Consider the following 21,900-nt stretch of genomic DNA (forward strand, 5'->3'; position numbering starts at 1 on the left):
ATCGATTCCGGAACTCCATCAACCCGAACGGAGTTCCGGAATCGACACGGAGAGCCCGCGGACATCGATGCGGCGCCGTCCAGACTGGTGAGTACCTCGATTTTAGAAATTCGACTTCAGCTACGTTATTCTCGTAGCTGAAGTTGCGTATCTAAAATCGATTTTAATTCCTAGTCTGGACGTGGCCATAGGCAGCTTTGGGCACTGTCTCATACCAGAGCCAGTTTTCAAGGGCAGCAAGACTAAAATATTTAAAAAATTTACTTGATTTAACAATTAGTTAGGATTCTTTCTCCTCGAAGCCAATGGAGGAAAACACACATGAAAAAATATTTTTGTCTATTTCTCTGCCTAGGCTCATATAAGACACCTATCGCCATTGTTATTTCAAAATAAGTGCACATTAAAAATGCATTGTTATCTCTTTACTTCTCCTCTCTTTAGGCACCGGAGCTGGCCTTTGTTTAAGTTCATTTTAAATTGTGTGTGTCTGTGTGTGATTAAATGCAGTGTTAGAGTGGGGTGCACAGGTCAAAATGGGTTTCCTCTGAACCAGCCGGAGCGTGAATGGAAACTCAGGGATGAACGGTGAAATCAGAGCTCCCACTGACCTCAATTGCGTTATTACTTTACTTCCCGAATTTCCCTCAAAATGCCTCCTCAGACCAAGAGGGGGTGGGCCAAAGAAGCTCCATCTTCTAGATCAGCAAGTGAATAACAGAGTTAAAGTGACTTCCCAAAGGTCACACAGGCAGGTTGTAACAAAACTGGTAACCCCATCCAGGCGATGGTGGATTTATCCACTATAACACAGTGCCTCTGCCAAAAGTATGTTAAATCTCTATCCTTAGGAAGGCAAGTTGTAAAAATGGTATAAGATCAGGGTGGATAAAAACTTAGGTGTTTTTTTTTTTACACTTTAAATGAAATATATTTTTCTCCTTAAAATAAACCCATTCAAAATGAATTTGGAATGCTGAAAATCTATGTTACAGCCTAAATTTACTATGATTTATCAAAGCAATTTAAACTAAACATAATAAAAAACAAGCAGCACGTTTGCTGCTGAAGTTTAAAGAAAGTCGAACACTGACCTGATGGAAGTCACCATCTAAGCACCTGGAACAGGAGTCTGCTGAAGTGCTAAATTGCCTTAAGACAGCAGTAGGCTCTCTTCAGGAGCAGAGAGAATATTTTCTTCATTTTAATTTATTCAATAATGAAGTTCAATGACTAGTTCATTCAAAGCTGAGACATTGAGGGGAAAAGCAGTAAACTTGTTTTCTTCTTCCAATTTATTAAAAAAATTAAATACGGGCAGATGAGATCTAATATTTCTAAAATCTTGAAGGACATGGTGACCACAAACAATTAGTTCAATTCTCAAACTACAGCTAATACTTCCTTGTTTAACAAATCAGTTAGATTTAAATGCAAAACATGTTTGGATATTACTTTTTTCTGTACTTATCCCAGCACATTTAAGCACATTTTCTTAAGTAATAATAAAAATAATAAAGAATACTTTTTAAGAAGCTGTTTTGTGCATTTTAATTTATTTCCCATTTTAATCCAAATGCAGCTTCGCACAAATCATAGGTAAACAATTAATAGTTGTCTAGTAAAGAAGAAATGCAACATTCATCATTTTCTAACAATTAAAAATGTAAAAACAAACATACAGAAAAAAGTATGTTAAATTATACAACCGCTTAAATAACTTTGTATAGATCCTACTGGTTAGCAAAGGAGAAGCCCCCAGATTTAATGTAAAGGCTGTATTTAGTTGCAAATCAACGTTGAATGGTTACTAGCCAATAAGAATCAACTCCTCTTTAGGAAAAAAACTCTAAAACATATACATAAAAAAATAGATTAAAAGTGATTATTTAAATCAAGGTTTCCTGCTTGCTGATTTAAATCATGATTTAAAACTGTGATTTAAATCAAGCCATCCTGGATAATACACTTCGAGACGTTAGTGCTTGAGCACTAAGGATGAGAAAGCACTATCACGGTGAAATACATTACTAGCCACAATCTCCTGAGCAGGCTGACTAGACAGAAGGAGGTTGACTGACTTAGCTGGGAGGTGCTGCAGACCCAAAAGACTAGGCCTCTCCTCTAACTGTGGAGCCAAGTGGATAAAAATAAATGATTTTAAAAATAATTTAAAAATGGATTTTTTTTATTTAAATTTGATTTTTTTTGATAAAATGCTTTTGAGGAGAAAGCTGTCTAAGATAGTTTTAATTAAGGTACATTATAGCTCAAAGATATCTCACCATGGAATAGGGATTAAAATTCTAATTCTACAGTATGAGACAATATATTCATGTAATGTTTAAGAAAAGTTTGTAATGAGTTCCAATAGTTCATGGATTAGGGACCCAATTTTATGGGGTTCCAGGGGCTTCTGTATAGATTATTTACGTTAATCTTTCTATCTACCCAATGGGACTCAGTGCTCAGTCTAGAAGATACCATCAGAGATGCTTTGTTTTGCAGTTCCCAGACTGTGAATTTGTGTCTCCAGAGGTAACATGCTTGTTAACAGCAAACATGTTTTTTAAACAAATAAAATATAGAGGTGAGAAATGACAGACCTCAACCCTATTGTTCCTCTGCAAGTTTGTGTACACAGAGTCAATCCCTACCTCTCTCTTGAAAGTGCAAAGTTTAAAAAAGTTCAGTGAATGAATACTGGTGGGGGCGGAATAGATCGGGACAAGGAGAACAAGTCTGGAAATAAATATGAGAAGGGATGGGACAGGCAGGAGAACAAAAGTGAAACTGTTTCAGCAGCATATTCAGAAGTCTTGAGGTCTTTCTGAGTGTAGCCTTCATTGATTTGAGCTCTACCATACCATTCTCTTACTAGCAGGGAAAACCTACAATGGCAGCAGGCCATAAAAGAGACCCATTTGGGAATATTTTAATGAAAGTTCCTCTCTGCTTGTGGGTAAGACAGGCATGTATGCAAAATGCAAACAGTGCAACAAAGAAATGCAAGGCCAAGTTGCCCAAATGAAACAACATCATGAGAAGTGTTCCTTTTCAGGAAGAAGCTGTGTTGAAGATGATGAAAGGAACATGTCTGAACATGAAGGGTCTTCAGGTTGGTAAACTTTTTTATTTCATACTTCTTTCTTAAGGACTGCCTGTCTTCCCTCTGGACTATTCTTGAATTTTCATGTTTGAACACAAAATATAGTTGTTACTCTATGGTACCATCATTTTAGATGCAATTGTGATAAAAAATAAATAGCTAAAATAGGCAGATCTTCCTTTTATAATTTCACCTTTAAATTAGTACTGAGTGTCAGGGAATGCAATGAGGAATACTAAATGAGCAGTATGGTAATAATAATTAAATAACTGCATTGACTTATTTTGTTTAGGAGAATCCATCCTCAACATACAGAGGATTCTGAAGAATATCCACCTTCAAGATCACCATCATTTTCTATAGTTTCAGAGTTATTTGCCAATGATAGTGTTTCAGTCACATCATGTATGTCATATAGTCATAGTATATCAAGTGTAGCAAAAAGAAAAAAAAAATCTCCATCATCCAGAAACAATCATAGAAAAAATTGTGATAAGAACCAGTATTTTACAAAAGAGGTAACTGATGAAAAAATTGCCTGGTCTGTTTATGCAACAAACTCTCCTTTCCGTATGATTGAAAACTCACACTTCATTAACATGGTTCAGTCATTAAGACCAGGATACAGTCCACCCAACAGAGCAGATGTTGCAGGCAAATTGCTGGATAAAGTGTATGAAAGAGAAATCAAGCAGTGTGCAAAAGGTCTAGAGGGTGAAATTCTTAACCTGAGTTTTGATGGGTGGAGCAATGTCCACAATGATCCTGTTGTATGTGCTTGTGTGATAACAGAAGAAGGGAATGTCTTCCTTACAGAAACTATTGATACATCAGGAAATGCACACACAGCAGAATACTTACAAGAAGTAGCAGTAAAGCTATAACAAACTATGACAATAATTTCAAATGTCTAGTATGCAGCTTGGTCATAGACAATGCTCCAAATGTATCCAAGATGAGAAGAAATTATTTAGAAGGGAGTGAAGAGGGTCCCAAGCTAACAACATAGGGTTGCATTGCTCATTTGATGCACTTCCTAGTCAAAGACTTCAGTGTTCCAGAAATAAAGGCCAATGTTGTTTGAAATTGCAAAATACTTCTGTAACAACCACTTGCAGCAGCTGCTCTGAAAAAAGTGGAAGGAACCAAGCTAACTCTCCCACAAGACGTGCGATGGAACTCAGTAATGGACTGTTTTAAGCAGTATATCAAGCACTGACCTAATCTGATGGCAGTTTGTGAAAAAAATCATGAAAAATAGATGCACTGTCACCGCCCAAGTTCTCAACATTGGGCTTAAGAGAAACGTTGAACATATGCTGAGTACCCTGAAGCCTATTTCTGTAGCCTTGAACAAAATGCAGGGAAATAGCTGTTTTATTGCTGACGCTGTTGAAATTTGGAAGGAACTGAATGAGATCTTAAAAAGACAAATATGCAATGACAGGGTTAAATTACAAGCATTAAAAAAAAAAAATGAATGGGACAAGCACTATCACCAGCTCATTTTCTTGCAAATACTAAATACTAAAGAACCAGAGAGGCAAACAGCTTGCTCCAGGTCAGAGCCCCAGACATCCCGCAGAAATGATGAGCTGCATGCCATTCAAGGGGGTGCCCCTGCAACAATGCCACCCGTTCCTTCCCTCCCTCCTCCACCCTTCCTGGGCTACCATGGCAGTTATCCCCCATTTGTGTGATGAAGTAATAAGATGCATGAATAAGAAATAACACTGACTTTATTGCCTCTGCAAGCAGAGATCAAAGTGGGGAGCGGAGGGCTGTTGACTTACAGTGAAGTAGAGTGAACCACCATTCTGCACTTGCTCAGCCTATAGCTGAAAATGGGAATCTGTGACAAGCACTAGGATAGAAGCACAGGCAGGACTGAATCTCCATTTGTGTGTGGGCCTTTGGTTGACACTGGTAAAATAGAAAATGCCCCAGCATCTGTATGTTGGGGACAGCCTCTAAATGCAGCTTAATTTTTTATTTGCAGCAAAATATAGAGATCTAAGTATCTGATTGTGAGCCCTGGTAGCAAGGAGTAGGCTGGGGTAGGCACGACCGCGCGGTGCTGCTGACTGGGAGAGCAGCCTGAGGCAGAAGCCTCCAGCTGCCATGATATTCCAGGCAGGACTGAATCTCCATTAGATAAAACTTAAAGAAGAGAATTACCTGGAGTCATTCCCATTTTTGCCCAGGCGCTCCCAACAGACCTCACTGAGGCGAGCCAGGAGCACCCACGGGACGATGACGACGTATATCAATCCTACTGTACCGTCTGCCATCCGCAAGGCAAGGCAAGGCAAGGCAAGGGGATGCTGCTGTTGTAGCGCTGCAGCACCGCGTCTGCCAGCAGCATCCAATAGACATATGGTGACAATGCAAAAAGGTGAGAAACTATTTTTTTCTCTTTGCTGTCACAGGGGGGTGAGGGTGGGGTTGATGACATATACCCTGAACCACCTGTGACAATTTTTTTGACCCTTCGAGCTTTGGGAGCTCAGCCCAGAATTCAAATGATTTTCGGAGAGTGCAGGAACTGTGGGATAGCTACAGTTATCAGTTGCCCCTCCCATCGTGAGCGTCCACTTGAATCTTTGGCTTTCTGGTACGCTTGTCTCAGCTTCTTAAGTTTCACGCAGCATTGTGTTGAGTCCCTGTTGTGGCCTCTGTCCATCATTGCTTTGGAGATTTTTTCAAATGTTTTGGCATTTCGTCTTTTGGAACGGACTTCTGATAGAACAGATTCATCTCCCCATACAGAGATCAGATTCAGTATCTCCCGTACGGTCCATGCTGGAGCTCTTTTTTGATTCTGGGACTGCATGGTCACCTGTGCTGATCAGCGCTCCATGCTGGGCAAACAGGAAATAAAATTCAAAAGTTCGCGGGGCTTTTCCTGTCTTCCTGGCCAGTGCATCCGAGTTCAGACTGCTGTCCAGAGCAGTCACAATGGTGCACTGTGGGATAGCTCCCGGAGGCCAATACCATCGAATTACGGCCACACTAACCCTAATTTGAAATGGCAATATCGATTTCAGCGATACTCCCCTTGTCGGGGAGGAGTACAGAAATCGATTTTAAGAGCCCTTTATATCGAAGTAAAGGACTTTGTTGTGTGGATGGGTGCAGGGTTAATTCAATTTAATGCTGCTAAATTCGAGATAAACTCGTAGCATAGATCAGGCCGAACTCACAACCCTGAGTTTAATAGGCCGATGTGCAAACTACTGAACTATCTCTTCCCCTTCCTGTTCTCCTCCTAATACAGCATGGCAACAAATCTTTCAAATATTAATGATTAACCTGTTGAATTGGAGATAGTTTCACCTCCCAATGACTTCATAAATATCTGCTTCAATTACCTTTGGTAAATGAAATAACCAATCATTCATTTTCTGATATAGCTGTAAAACTAATCTGAAAAATTTTCAAACTAAATCACTTAAAAATGTATAGTTTGTACCTTTTAAAAATGAAACCTACATCTATCTCTGAGTTGTGAAGAATACGTATTAGGGTTATAACAACCAAAAGAATGCACTTTTATGTAGAAATCCATGATTAAATCGAGGCTTCCTGACTAGTGATTTAAATCAAATCCACTCTGTTTGGAGCTGAGATGAAAAGTCATTCTGGGAGAAAATAAAAGATCATCAACCCTCAGCCCTCACTAAAACATACTATACTGGGGAGGTTGTAGCATGTGGATATACACAAATGATCACAAGTAACTGGTGACAGGAAAACACATTTATCCTATATGTTGTGTTTTTAGATCGTGAATTTACATTTCTTTATAATGGTGGTATTTAAACCCCAGAGAGATACAGCTGGATCTTAGAAGCAGGAAAATATACACCTCTGCCTCAATATAATGCTGTCCTCGGGAGCCAAAAAATCTTACCGTGTTATAGGTGAAACCGCATTATATCGAACTTGATTTGATCTGCCAGAGTGCGCAGCCCCGCGCCCCCCCCCCACGCCCGGAGCGCTGCTTTACCACGTTATATCCAAGTTCTTATTATATCAGGTGGCGTTATATCGGGATAGAGGTGTATGTCCAGCTCTCCCACTGGCTGGGCTGCTGTGACATTTGCTTCAGGACGATGTGAATAGGTGCAGTGAGAAGAGCAGTGATTGAGAAACTACTATGAACCCTCTCTCTCCCCTCGGCAAAGCTATTTCCCATTCTGCAGTCCCATTTATAGAAGGATGATTTTCCTTCGGGGCAGCAAGAAGCCACACGTGTTTTTACTGGACAGGCCAAGAAGCCGCTCACTGTGTGCAAGCCAAGCTCTAGTGAAATGTCTGAGCAGCTCCACAAAAGGAGCATTTGGAATACTGGGGCTCTCACACTGCAGGAATCTGAGAGTTCCCATGAGGAGGCAGAACAGAAGGAAGTTCCCACTCCAGCTTCAGTTGCTGACCGGCAGGATGACCATTATAAGAGCTGCCAATAGTACTACATTATCATTTTTAACAAGCACTGGTTTTAATGAGTACAAGAAGAAAAGACAGATGCGCCAGAACGTCCAATAAATGTATTGACTGGTCTTTGGGCCTTATCGCATTAGCTTGATGCTTTTAAATAAGGAGCTAGACCAACAAATTAACACTAAGGTGCCAGTGTCATTCCAAACGCAGTGAGTCCGTTGAACTGAATTCTTGCCCTTGCCAGGACTGACACACACTTCTGTCTACACAGCAGAAAGGAACATGATTTATTTAAAGGGGAACCTTCAATTCCTGGGACACAGTCACATAAAGGAGGAGATCCAAGACTATAAGCCAACAATTTCGTTCATCATAAACACGCATGTGACTGCTACTCTAAGCAATGGCTGGGCTTCCTATAACGACTCCAGCAATAATGTACGTAAGCCAGCAGCCACCGCTGCAAGCGGTGAAGAAGAACTGGAGAGGAGACCTAGGGATGCTCAGAGGAAAGCAACTGGAAAATAAAAATACAGAATCATCCGCAATTAACAACTAGCAGCACCCTGAAATATTGCCGTCATCCAGCATAAGGAGCTGTACAACACCAAGGTTCAGTGTGGATTTTGAAATTCAGCCTGGATTAAATTTCAGAGACAGGAAATTTGTCTTATCACCCTGAGATCTTGAAACTGTAGCAATTCATATCCTGTACACAAGCGTGCTTTAAAATTCTACAGCTCTCTTGATGTATTTCCCTGGCAAGGATGTTTCAAGCTGAACAATGCAGAAAGCTGCTTTCAGCTACCTATTAGCACGTGACTGGTTTGAAAATGTTCAAGATTCTCTGCTCACCATTCACATTACTCAGCTGTCAAAGTAAAGGGCTCAGAGTTATGATGTGAAAATTACATTTTAACGAGGTGTCATATGTGTTTAAAGTTCTTATTCATCACTACACTGCCACATCTTTTAACTGAGACGCAAATGCACTTAATTAGCATATTTTAAGGACAGAGGGTTCACCTTATCTGCATTGTAAAACTGCTTAAAAAAAAGAAGAGCAAGAAGAAGCAGCAGAATTTACTGAATTAAATGGTCGCCATCACATGTCAAGAGCGCATACTCCAATATTAAACACAAGCCTGGGGAATACAAGTTTTAAATGCATTCTCTGCATTTTTTTAAAATGTCAAAGGTAGGTACAGTTTACTATCACATTTCACTACATGCCTGGTAAAACACAATGGTAATACACAATATACAGAAGTCTCCAACACACATGTAGGCATTATATGAATGCTACATGTTACCAGATGGGCATAACTATTTATTAATTTCACATTTGTCAGGTACACAACACTGTAATTGATGGGCTCCTGGACAGAACTTAGATCAAGAGAATAACACATTTCCTCCAAAACAGGAAGCATATATTTCTAAGCCCACTAAAGCAAGCTAATCAGCTGTCCTGAACAGATCAGAATCAGAGTGGAGGGTTTCCAGCTAGGAAACTGACTGCCAAGAAAATTCCAACACACACAGTTACTAAAGAAAAGGCTGAATGAAAATGTGAATCTTGCATCATGTTCTAAAAATAGATATGCTTAGACTCAGAGAGATTTCCAGCAGGAGATAATTCTACATGCCAACCAATCTTGCTCCGGGAGGTTTCACCCTAAGGACGGCAAGTTTCAGGTGTCACATCAGGGCTTATGAGTGGTCTTTAAGATAACTCGGAGCTAAACCATTTAGAGTTTGTAGATAGTAATCAACACCAGAGAAAGACTCTGCAACCAGTGTGCATTAGGCTGCATAGTTGTAACATGCTCTTGGTGGCCTCTATCCTATCTAAAAGGCCAGGCAGCCTCATTCAATAATAGCTCACGCTGCTCAAGGGCCTTCAGAACACCTCACAGAAGCTTGGCTGTTGACTGACAAAGGTATAGGCTGCCACTGCCATGAGTAAAGGAGGCAATTTCCAACCAACTGTGGGCATTTTCATCCACCTCTGTTTCTTGAAGTGCTAGGAGCAGCAGATGAGCCCAGTAAGAGCTTGAGAAAGCAAAGTATCTTAACACCCGGAGAGCTAATGCCCTCACAATTAAGGGTCCACCCACAGCAACTGACACTTCCTCAAATGTTTCCCCTGCCAACAAATGTCACCACCATTGTACCCAGGGTGAGCTTAAGGGTTTGTCTTCATTGCAGAGTTAATTCAAGTGCTGCCCCTAACCTAACCTAACATCCTCACACAGCAAGAATCTTTAGCTGGAGTGTGATGGCCCTTTAAATTCAAACCTGCTGGCTCAGCAGGGGTCTAGCGACAGCCTGAGTGAGCACAAACCAGCAACTGCTCCAATCACTCAGTGCAGCTCAAAGAGAGTTAGTTTGCAGCATGGCTGCTCTGACTCAGGCTAGGCTATCTGAAGTGTAGCTATCTCCAGTTAGCTGCAGTGATGACATAGCTCAAACCAACTAGTTTTCAGCTCGGCCAAGGAAGAGGTAAGCAGAACTTGTGTTATACTGTTTCACCCGCCCAGAAAACAGAAACTGGACATGTCTTGAGAAATGGATTCAAGAATTCATTGGTTGGACTGTAGCTGTTCAAATGTCAATAACCTAATCCCAGATTTGGACCTTAGCGTCCAAAATATGGGGGTTAGCATGAAAACCTCCAAGCTTAGTTACCAGCTTGGACCTGGTACTGCTGCCACCACCCAAAAAATTAGAGTGTTTTGGGGCACTCTGGTCCCCCCAAAAACCGTCCCTGGGGACCCCAAGACCCAAATCCCTTGAGTCTCACAACAAAGGGAAATAACTCTTTTCCCTTCCCCCCTCCAGGTGCTCCTGGAGAGATACACAGAAGCAACCTCCGTGAATCTAAACAGAGGGAGTCCACCCTCTCTATTTCCAGTCTTGGAACAAAAAGCACTTCCCTCTTCACCCAGAGGGAATGCAAAGTCAGGCTAGTAAATCTAACACACACAGATTTCCCTCTGACTTCTTCTTCCCACCTATTCCCTGGTGAGTACAGACTCAATTTCCCTGAAGTTCCTCACTAAAGAAAAACTCCAACAGGTCTTAAAAGAAAGCTTTATATAAAAAAGAAAGAAAAATACATACAAATGGTCTCTCTGTATTAAGGTGACAAATACAGGGTCAATTGCTTAAAAGAAATATGAATAAACAGCCTTATTCAAAAATAATACAATTCAAAGCACTCCAGCAACTATAGACATGTAAATACAAAAGAACATAAAAATCCCCTATCTGATCTTTGGTACTTACAACTGGGAAACAGAAGATTAGAAAGCAGGAAATAGAAAAATCCTCCTCATAGCTGAGAGAGATTCAGGCAGAAGACAAAGAACTCAGACACAAACTTCCCTCCACCCAGAGTTGAAAAAATCCGGTTTCCTGATTGTCCTCTGGTCAGGTGCTTCAGGTTACTTTTATTTTAGGTGAAAGAGACATTAACCCTTAGCTATCTGTTTACGACAGTCTTGAGAAATGGATTCAAGAATTCATTGGTTCGACTGTAGCTGTTCAAAATTGACACTGTGTCCCGCACGGTGTCACATGTAACCAACTCCCTGCAATAATACAGCACCTGAGAGCCCTACACTCCTTACTGCAAGAGTGTACAAGTCAGGAGAAACTATGTCACCCCCGCACCACCACACACACACACCCCTTTCACCAGTGGCACAAGTCCATCTGCGTCAAAAAGGACTGCATTAGACTAGCCTGAGCCCTACATATGTACGTCCCAGCATGAATTACACCTAAAATACAATCGAAAATTCTTCTCTAGAGGGTGAACACATGTTTTTGGACAGATTGCTCTGGTAAAATCATTCTGCTCCCACTGACACTGCTGTAAATCCAGAATAACTCTGCTGAAACCAGTGAGATTACTCTGGCTTCCCACTGCGGTAACAGAGTGGAATTTGATGCATGGCCTTGAATCCTGACAAGCAACATTAATTATTTTTAATCCCAGCATTTTGTTATGAGATGGGCTGGGGCTTCAGGGATCAATTCTGCAGGTCTCAGTCATGCTGAGTAGCATTTACTTACACCTACAGCCTCAAATGTCAGCAGGCCAGACTCTACCTGTTTCTTACAGGGGTACAGAGCAGAGCGAAGGACCTCACATAAGGAGTAGAGCTCTCAAGGACTGCTCCCCGGTGATGAGGCAGGGACAGCACTGCTGCTGTGGAGGATAAGCAGCACCCCATCAGTGGGTGTCACTGTCCAAACGCCACCCTTGGTTTACTCCAGTAGTACAGTAGGAGACAAGGGTGGTTTTTTTCAGATTATTTATGCCAGCTGGGTCACCAGATGGGGATAATCAGAATGAATAGCTTGGACTAATGTTAGGATCATAAAAGATACAGGAAAGGGTCTTCACTTCATGTGCGCCACTCACAATTTTGTCCTCAGCTCAATTCTGGAGCATAATGTTGCAAGCAGTAGACCAAAACATCAACACTATTATTTTAGTTGAAGTTCTTGGAACATTTGTTATGGAGAATACTGATGGAAGTGAAGAGTCATTTTCAATGTTACTTCCACCCAACAGGCAAGGAAACAGACTAGCAGAAGCTCGATATAAGAAGGCATCCAGGAAGAAAATGGCCACTGTAGAGACTGAAAAACAGGAGGGATAGATCATTTCCTTCTACCCAGTATCACCCCCTGAGGATATGGGTTAACAATCAGCTTCATAGGTTTTGTGGACCCTAAACAGACCTTTCTTCAAAAGATTCCTTTACAGTAATTGAATCCAGCTCCCAATAAATAACAAAAGGGAGGAAACTCCTTAAAATGCAGCATTTAAATTAGCAGTTTTTGAGAAAAAATCAATATTTGGTTTCACTCTGTAAAAGCACTGAGCTGGCTGTTTCAGCTCAACTGAATTTCACTTGACTTTGCTACAGATCTAAGATTTCAACGTGCCCCCTTGTCTACTTCTTTAAATCACTAGAGAAGCCAAGCTGCTGAATTCCCATGATCCTTTGCCACTGATCCCCTGCAAAGAACAAATGGCCTATTGTTTCATTTCAGCAATCGCATGTAGAAAACTTTTTATAGGAGTGCGCTCCATGTGTATATAAGCTACATTTGGAGACGCACCTTTCAATTAAAGTCCACAAAAAAAAGTATTAATGGGGCAGGGGACAAACTGATGCATTTAAAAGACTTATTCCTCTAGATTGTTTTGAGAGAAGGTGTCATAAAACAGATGGTTAAGGGATAATGTCTCTTTTACCTGTAAAGGGTTAAGAAGCTCAATAAACCTGGCTGACACCTGACCAGAGGACCAATAGGGGGACAAGATACTTTCAAATCTTGGTGGAGGGAAGTCTTTGTTTGTGCTTTTTGTTTTGTTCGTTGTTCGCTCTTGGGATTGAGAGGGACGGGACATCATTCCAGGCTCTCCTAATCTTTCTGAATCAGTCTTTCATGTTTCAAAATTGTAAGTAATAGCCAGGCCAAGGTGGATTAGTCTTATCTTTGTTTTCTCAACTTGTAAATGGTTCTTTTGCTGAAAGGATTTTACCTCTGTTGCTGTAACTTTGAATCTAAGGCTTGGGGGGTCCCTCTGGTCTATATGAATCTGAGTACCCTATAAAGCATTTTCCATCCTGATTTTACACAGATAATTTTTACCTTTTCTTTCTTTAATTAAAAGCTTTCTTTTTAAGAACCTGATTGATTTTTCCTTGTTTTAAGATCCAAGGGATTGGGTCTGAACTCACCAGGGATTGGTGGGGGGGAAAGGAGGGCGGATGGTTAATTCCTCCTTGTTTTAAGATCCAAGGAGTTTGGATCGATGTAAAGACTCTCAAGGCAACCCAGGAGGGGAAAGTCTGGGGGAAATAGGAGGGAGATGGTAATTCCTCTTTGTTTTAAGATCCAAGGAGTTGGATCTGTGTGAAACCTCTCAAGGCAACCCAGGGAGGGGAAAGTCTGGGGGGAAAGGAGGGGGATGGTTAATTTCTCCTTGTTTTAATACCCAAGGGGTTTGGGTCTGGGTTCCCCAGGGAAGGTTTAGGGGAACAGAAAGTGTACCAGACACTAAATTCTGGGTGGTGGCAGCATACTAGACCTAAGCTAGTATTAAGCTTAGACGTCTTCATGCAGGTCCCACTTCTTGTACTCCAAAGTTCAAGTGGGGAAAAAACCTTGACAAATGCCTATTGTCTCATTTCAGCAATCGCATGTAGAAAATATTTTTTTAGGAGTGCTCTCCAATGTGTATAAAAGCTACATTTGGAGACGCACCTTTCAATTAAAGTCCACAAAAAAGTATTAATGGCGGGGGGGGGACACACTGAGCATTTAAAAGACTTATTCCTCTAGATTGTTTCGAGAGAAGGTAAAAAGAATGATTATCTCAAGGAGAGCAAAGACTCAAGCATCTGTTTGTTTGTTTTTATGTTTGTATGTTTGGAGTTTTATTAAAATGTATTCCAGTATGTTACTAGTTTATTTAGATTGCGTGATAAATCATTTTCTTATTGCAGGCAACTTTTTGTTTTTCCAAAGGCCTTGTTTCTAAACTTCTCTCCTAATTGATTTTAACAGGCAATTCTTCCCATCAATTTACCATCTTTTTCTTTATTTCTAATTAAATACATATGTTTACATGTTTGCTACTCTGAAATTGTGACATAGTAAGAAAGTGCTACTTAATGTTTCATGCTTGACTAAATTGGTTGTAAAGGCACTGAACAACTCAGGCATTTTAAAAACAGGGAAAAAATATTAAGCTATCCATGATTTTTTCTTAGAAAGAGATCAGATTGCTTCACTGCTTACCATACTGCTACAGCTGGTATTGCTGTCCGTTTCCTCACTGTTGTGCTGTTCCTTGTTAAAGATGACATTTTGAGGCCTGTCCAATACTCACTGATGTCAACAGAAACAACTCCCTTGACTTCTAAGTGGATATATTGGGCCTTCACTTATGAGAGAAGGAAAGAACCACAGACATTCTCTACATAGAACACAGAATCATAGAAAATCAGGGTTGGAAGGGGACATCAGGGAGGTCATCTTAGTCCAACTCCCTGCTCAAAGCAGTACCAATTCCCAACTAAATCATCCCCAGGGCTTTGTCAAGGTTTTGAAGATTCTCGCTCCTTATCACAACACACCAATCTAGTAAGTGTCGACTCACCCACTCACCGTCAGAAATGACTGTGTGTGTTGGATTTCGAAGTAAAATAATGACCCCCCCAATGGGGCTGTGTGGGGAATTTTGCAGCCAAGTTCACTTATTTGTCTTTGTGAAGGGCTCTTGGCCCATCCTGGGCTCTCTATTTGAGAACATATCTTTTTAGGATCAATGACCTCAAAAGTCCCACGCAACCCTGGGGACCTGTGACATCACAGGATGTGTTTTCTGTCAAACAGGAGTGACAGAGATTTTCCACAGTGTGGAAAAAGAATACAGGTTGAGAAAGGCAAGAAATCTGGCCACCCCTATGACCGTGTGAGGGAGATCAATGGATATGTATCATTGCTTAGTTTTATGTTTCACAAGGAAATTCAAACAGGGTTAAATTCCATGCTTTGGAACAACTGCAAACAGGAGGGTTTTTTTCCCGGTGTGGGTAGGAGGGAAGAAGGGGAAGGCCTAAAGCTGTGTACAGTCATCCCCTGTGGCAACTGCAAAATTATCTGAGTGAATCTCAGACAATACTTGCTATTTTCCAAAACAATATTTTCCCCAGTGAAATGTTTTCTACTTGCATTTTAATTTTCATCCATATTTAATTTTACCCAAACTCTTCTAAAATGAGGGGAACTTCAAATCCAGATCGAAATGTCATGAATAGTCCTTCCGTCTATAATGAAGCAACGCTAAGCACAGCATCCAAATAGTTCCCAAAGATTGCTCATCGCTCACTGAACTTCCGAGCTCAGAAAGGAAAAAAAACAACAAAAGTATTTCTCTTGTTCACAAACCTGCAACCACCTCATTTTTCACTGAAGGCGAGATTAATTTTTTTGTAACAGATTCAGTTACTGTCCACAGCCACCATCTGAAAAGGGGACAGCAGAGACTCTGTTGATGTATATGGAAAAGATTTCTCAGAAAGGATAAAATACACTAGAAGAAAAGAATGCAATTGATTTTTGCTCCTTTCAGATGACCAATAACTCACATATTGTTCCGTTTCACTCCACTACTCACAAAGTACGTGCTCATCATTAACTTGTGGAGTGAAGCAATACTTTCCATTTTTTCTCCCCATCTGAAATCCTTCATAGATCAATACCTTTAAATACTCCCTCTTCTTCCTTCTCACAGTACCAACTCTGGGTCTTTTGTCTCATGTTTCTCCTCATTTCCCTGCATTTTGCTGTAGGGCTGGAACTTATTTTCACTTCTGCTCATTCTCAGATTTGCAAAGTCACAATTTCTTTTAAAATCTCTTTATCTAAAAGTATTGTTGTGCACACTAATCACAGCCTGATTACAGAGAAATGGATGGATCCAAGCTAAAGACCTTGAACTACTTCTTCGGGACTTGTCTATAGGAACTACTTAAGTTTACCGCAAGCTGGGGTGTGAATCTACCCCGTGTTAGCCTTCCGTCCATGAAGGGCATGTCTTACACTATCCTACAGTTAGGTTCCTACTTTGCATTCAGTTAGTCCTCTTAGAAGACGACTACATTGATGTGAACTGGGAACCTTTTAGTTTGCGCCAGCAGCATCCACACAAGGAGTTACAACACAGCATTTTGGTACACACTGCTATTCTGATGCCTGTAGTCTGAACTGCGGCGCAGCATAGACAAGTCCTGAGCATCCATGTGGACCCTGCTGTGGTGCACTTTGATCTACCCAGTGTGGACACGGGAACTGACCGAAGTGCTTAGGGAACTTTTACAGTGTGGTATCAGGGTCCACAGAGACAGTGAGCATGCCTCTGTCTACTGCAAGGAAGATTCATACCCCAGCTTTCTGCCAACTAACGTGTTTGTGTAGACATGCTCATAGTCATTTCTTTGTCATCGTATTTAACAGAATGGTAACATTTTAGGAGAAAAAAACAACACATTAATAACTAAATGATTTGCCTTCTAAATTATATGAATTCATTTTTTTGTGTTACCTGCTCAGCATTCAGGAAAGATATAATCGATCATAGATAAACTGAATTTAAATCATTATTGCATATAGTATGTATAGGAGTAAACACTTTAAAATCTAAAGTGTCGACTCACCCACTCACTCAGAAATGAGTGAGTGTGTTGGATTTCGAAGTAAAATAATGACCCCACCAATGGGGCTGTGTGGGGAATTTTGCAGCCAAGTTCACTTATTTGTCTTTGTGAAGGGCCCTTGGCCCATCCTGGCTCTCTATTTGAGAACATATCATTTTTTAGGATCAATGACCTCAAAAGTCCCTGCATGATTTAGTGAATTAGAGCTAAATTCATTGACAATGGAGTAACTCTGGATTTACACTTATGTAACAAGGAAGAATTTGATCCAAATTAATGAAAAATTCAGCCAAATATAATTACGGTGATGATGTCTGAGGGAAATCTATTGGAAGCTGGATTTCTTTCAGATTTCAGTCTTTACTTAGTGATGGAATATAATTTCCTTCTATTAAGATTTAAACGATATGACCTGCACAAACTATTTTTTACCTGAACAGCAACATGAATGACCCAGAGAAGCAAGAAAAACTGGTCTGGATCATGTTTCCTACTCTGAAATTAATCACGAATACACAAGACAACAAACAAAACGTGTGTGCGCGTGCGCACATATGCACACACATATCTGGGCTCAGATTCTCAGCTCATGTCATTCTTCAACATTTAATTGACTTCATTGCAGCTACACTGATGTAAACCAGCTGAGGATCTGCCTCATGGCATTTACAAAGAGAGCAACATCTGAGCTATGTTTCACAAAAGTAATGTCATAAAAGCACCGGGGGGGGGGGTTCATGGATAGAATAAATACAATGAAACAGGCATCTCTACTGGTGATTCTGATTATCTGAACTTGGACATTTGGAGATTGGCTCAGGCTTATCACTGACAATTTATTCCCATTTCCATTTATTTTCAAAGTAAGCTATAAAGAAAATGTTCTGTAAACAGTAAAGTGTCTCTTTGAAGCAGCTAAGCATTAAGGATGAGGAGAACTAGGCCTTAAGTCATGCACACACACATGCCATCAAAGAGAAATATACTTTAACTTCACAGAAAAAAACCAACAGCTTCAGGTTATAGATAATGGAAGCCAAAAGCAAAACTTAGCACAGAACCTTACCTGATCTGCTGTCCAGTGGTCCAAAATCCAAAGAATATTTCACCACGTGATAGTTGTTCCATACATAAAGGAGGTTGTCCCTGGGGTTATAATCCACAGCAGCGATGTACTGGTACGAGTTTGGAAAGGGAACATCCACCAGACTATCCTTGCTTTGCTCAGTGTTGTAAATATAGTCTATCTTATTTCCTGTGGCTTCATTGTCGTCATCTTCATACACCGACTTCACCACATATAAAATCCCACAGATCATGAAAGCGTTGGAAGCCGACCTTTTGTCATAGGCTGTATCCCACGTCCCTTCGATCCTTAAGGTGTAAGGGTTTAACTGGCTAATGACAATTTTGCCATTGTTTTGTTCTGTTGCATAGATTACCCATAGCCCGTTCTCATCCACTGCCAGGTCTATGTCGGACTTGCCTCCCCACCTGTAAGGAGAGGTGTCATGGTAATTGGCATTTGCTATGATAGCCTCCCCGCTTTTTATTCTTGTCCTCAAGTCAAACTTGACTATATTCCTGGTTCGCTCCTTGTTGAAGAACAAAGCCCCATCGTACACTACAAATCCGGTGCCATCTACCCGGTGAGGGAGCTTATAGGTGGTCGTTGGTCTCCCAGCTATGAAATCATCCTTGGAAGAATACTCCGTCAGGGTGTCAGTTCTGTACGGGGTCCAAGGCATGTAGTAAATCTTGTCAGAAGCCTGTAGAGGATCCTTGCACCAGGCCCCAGACTGATGGTCTGACTCAAATAAATGTTCACTCTGGTATACACCTTTTAGTAGGCCAGGACAAAGAAAAACTGTTGGAGGGGAAAAGAGTTAAACACAAAAAAAGAAAGTTAAAAAGAGCTCTGATGGTTTGGCATTAACTTCTAATCGTTTATAGCTCTGCAGCAGAGTACGATCAGCCCACAACAAATGTAGTCTATCTGCAGATTACCTTCACCACGGGCAGTGAGTGGTCTAGGACAGGACAGGACGTGTTCCTCCATATTGATTTTTGCTGCCTTTTCAATCAACATCAGTTCATTTCCTTACTGCTTTTGGAATCTATTTTTACTGGTGTACTTACTTGACTATTCCCCTTTCTAAACTCTGAAATGAATATGTATTCCCAAGGGATTTATGGGTTTGTATTTTCAGATTATATTCTACACCATATCTATAACTGTTAGGTGACAGGGTCAATTTCTGGGGAATTGTTCCACATATTTAGTTTGAACAGTCTGCTGAAGATTGCCCTAGAAATGGAAATTTAAAAAAAAAGTCTCATCCTTACAGCCCAGGTGGATTAAATATTTTAAAGGTACCATAACAAAACAGAGGCAACTTCCTCAGCAACTCAAAGGAACACTGAAAGCAAACAGGAAGACAAAAATACCCTAGTATGGGCCATAACTAGCAGTACGATTTTTGAAGCTGCTACAGAACACACAGAACATGCAGTCCACACAATTAAAAATGAACAATGGATGAATACTGAGAGGAGAAAGAAATGACAGGAAGCAAGGAAGGAAGGAAGAAAGGAAGGAAAAGAATAAAGTTCACTGGAGAGGAACCCAAGTCTAGATTTTAATCAGTTAAAAATGTCCTGTTAAACACAGTAGTATTCAAACTTAAAACATATACCTTCTACGGTTACATGAGAGGAGCATACAGGAACGGTTTGGCTAGCTGTGCTTTGCTGCTCAGACTTCAGAATGGAAATGGGACAGGACTCAGCTGGCTCGGTTTGATTTTAGGGTGATACATTGCATGGACAGAGGTTAGGAGAAGGCACAGCACATGTGCCCTGCCAATGTAAGAATTAAAGTAGCACTTAAATCTTATCTTTGACTGATAAGCTGAAGGAGAACTATGTGCTACAGGGCAGTACACACAGAGTGGGCCAGAGCACAACCTGGCAAGCAGTGGAATGATTGCAGCATGTGACAACAAACTGAAGTGCAGTCTAGTTTACATTCTCCCTTTGATTCCCTGTTTAACTCTCATTCACTGGAGTTATGCATCTGTATTAAGGAAAGAATATACTGTGTGTTGGCATACAGGGAGTGCTATGGAATATTACAATATAAACAACAAATTGATGGAGACTAAGTAGATTTCAAGTGCACACCGAGGTCCTAATCCTGCACTGATCCAGTGGTGGACCCTTGTGCTGATGCAGATTGACATGGAAGAATGACTTAAAGCTACATGCGTTCTGGGCACAATACCAAGGGGGTTGACCGAACTCTCAGTGAGGTCAATGGGAGCTGACGTCAGTGTGAGTTGGAGGGGGCTCATCACATATTACAATTGAGTCAATGTTCTTGTGTGTGTTATTGCGGTATGAAGATGACCTGAAACATAACAATTGGTCAGGCACAACTGTCCCATTAAACATTTCTATTAGCATGGGGCTGGTATATAGGGCAGTTGAATTATCACTTCTTGCTTAGAAGTCAACCAATTGTTTTCAACAGTGCAGAAGTTGATTAGGCCCCCTGAAAAAAGATAGAATATGGGAAAAATCACAAATTCAAATGATACATGAAATTTTGGGCCACATCCTCAGCTAGAACTCCAGTGGAGCCAATGAAGCTGTGACACTGTTTTACAGTAGCTAATGTATGGGTCACTGTGTCTACAGGGTCTTTAAAAAAAAATCATGCTTTTAGAGTAGAAGATTGAGAAAGAAAACTATACCATCAAAATCTTTTCAGCAAAAAATAGATATTATCTTGTGAAGTTGAGCAGCAGAGAAACTAAATAAACTTTAACCAAAAAAAAAAAGTGAGAATTAATGACAAAGGTATTTCAACTAAACGTTAAACTGTTAAATAACTTAGCCTATAAATAAGTAATATATATAATTTGAAAGGTATTTAATTACCTTTTTGTTCCACTTCTATTGTAGAGAGAGAAGTAAAGAGAGAAAGGAGAAAAGAGAATAGATTAATGGTACTGTATTGGCCAGGTACTTTTCTACACCTCTTCCAAATGAAAGGAAGTATTATTAATTTACTTCAATTATTGCTATCTTTTGTGATTGTTATATATATATATATATAAATATGTAAAACATTGTTTCCTCTGATATATACTAGATAAAATACAGGCACATGACTTAGCTGTACTGCAATCTTAAAAGTAATCAGGGCTTCAGCCAAAGTCCACTGAACTCAATCAAGATCATGCCCAGAGCATAAAATAAGATTTTTATTAATTGAAATAGGGCTGAAACAGATTTCTAGATAGAATAAACTATTCAGGATAGGGACTGTCTTGGTATCTATGGCCCAAATCCTGAAAAACCAAATGAACCTGCACAATTTTACTTAGGAGAGTATTTCCGCTGGCCCTGAGTGCACTGCTCATGTGAGTAAAGTCACACAGGTACCTAAGTGTTCACAGGATTTGGGTCTAGGTCTTGTACAGAACCAAGCATGCTGTCAGCACTTACAAAAACATGATTATCATGATGGCCTCCCTCATTAACAAAACAATGGGAAGGATTTAAATACAACACTATTTGTAAATATGAAATATTTATGGCTGTTACAATATTAACATGTTACTAATATTAACGTGCTACCAAAAAGTCCATATCCTGCAATGTACATCTGTTTTGTTTATCAGGCACTACAGTGTTTTCAATGAGGTTCATCCTCTTTAGCAGACCTGATCCCCTCACTGCTGGAACAAACCTATTCAGCACATGTGTACACTGCTGAAAGGCTCTGGTGCCATAACCTTACAGCCTATCCCAAGAATCATTTACGGCCTGAGCCAAACCCACTGAAGTCAATGGAAAGACTCTCATCAACTCAATCAGCTTTGGATCAGGCCCCTGCAGAAACAGGCAGTGGGTATGACAGGCGGGGGGAGGCTGTTTCTCCCCAAACAGCCTGACATGGCCCCACCCATTCTCTGCCCCCAGGACTTTCCTGCCCACTTCCAGTTCCCTTCCCTCTCTTATAGGACAGAGAGGCTGGGGCAGGCAGGCTGGTGCCAGTGCTGACAAGGCCTGGGGCTGGGGCTACGGCAC

General features: G+C 40.6%; 1 protein-coding gene across 20 annotated transcripts in view; it reads right to left on the reverse strand.

The window, feature by feature from the left end:
* Nucleotides 1-21,900, reverse strand: part of ADGRL3 (adhesion G protein-coupled receptor L3) — an 817,914-nt gene that overhangs the window by 265,228 nt on the left and 530,786 nt on the right. For 17 of the 20 annotated variants that reach the window (XM_030565477.1, XM_030565463.1, XM_030565476.1 and 14 more), the window contains exons 6-7: nt 20,746-20,760; nt 17,870-18,670 (exon numbers count right to left, since the gene is read on the reverse strand). In XM_030565477.1, coding sequence (XP_030421337.1) covers nt 17,870-18,670; nt 20,746-20,760 — 816 coding nt within the window. The remainder of the gene's footprint in view (nt 1-17,869; nt 18,671-20,745; nt 20,761-21,900) is intronic. The other 3 variants (XM_030565478.1, XM_030565475.1, XM_030565466.1) reach the window with 1 other exon arrangement.

Source organism: Gopherus evgoodei, chromosome 5 (assembly GCF_007399415.2).
Source record: "Gopherus evgoodei ecotype Sinaloan lineage chromosome 5, rGopEvg1_v1.p, whole genome shotgun sequence".
Classification (NCBI taxonomy): Eukaryota; Metazoa; Chordata; order Testudines; family Testudinidae; genus Gopherus; species Gopherus evgoodei.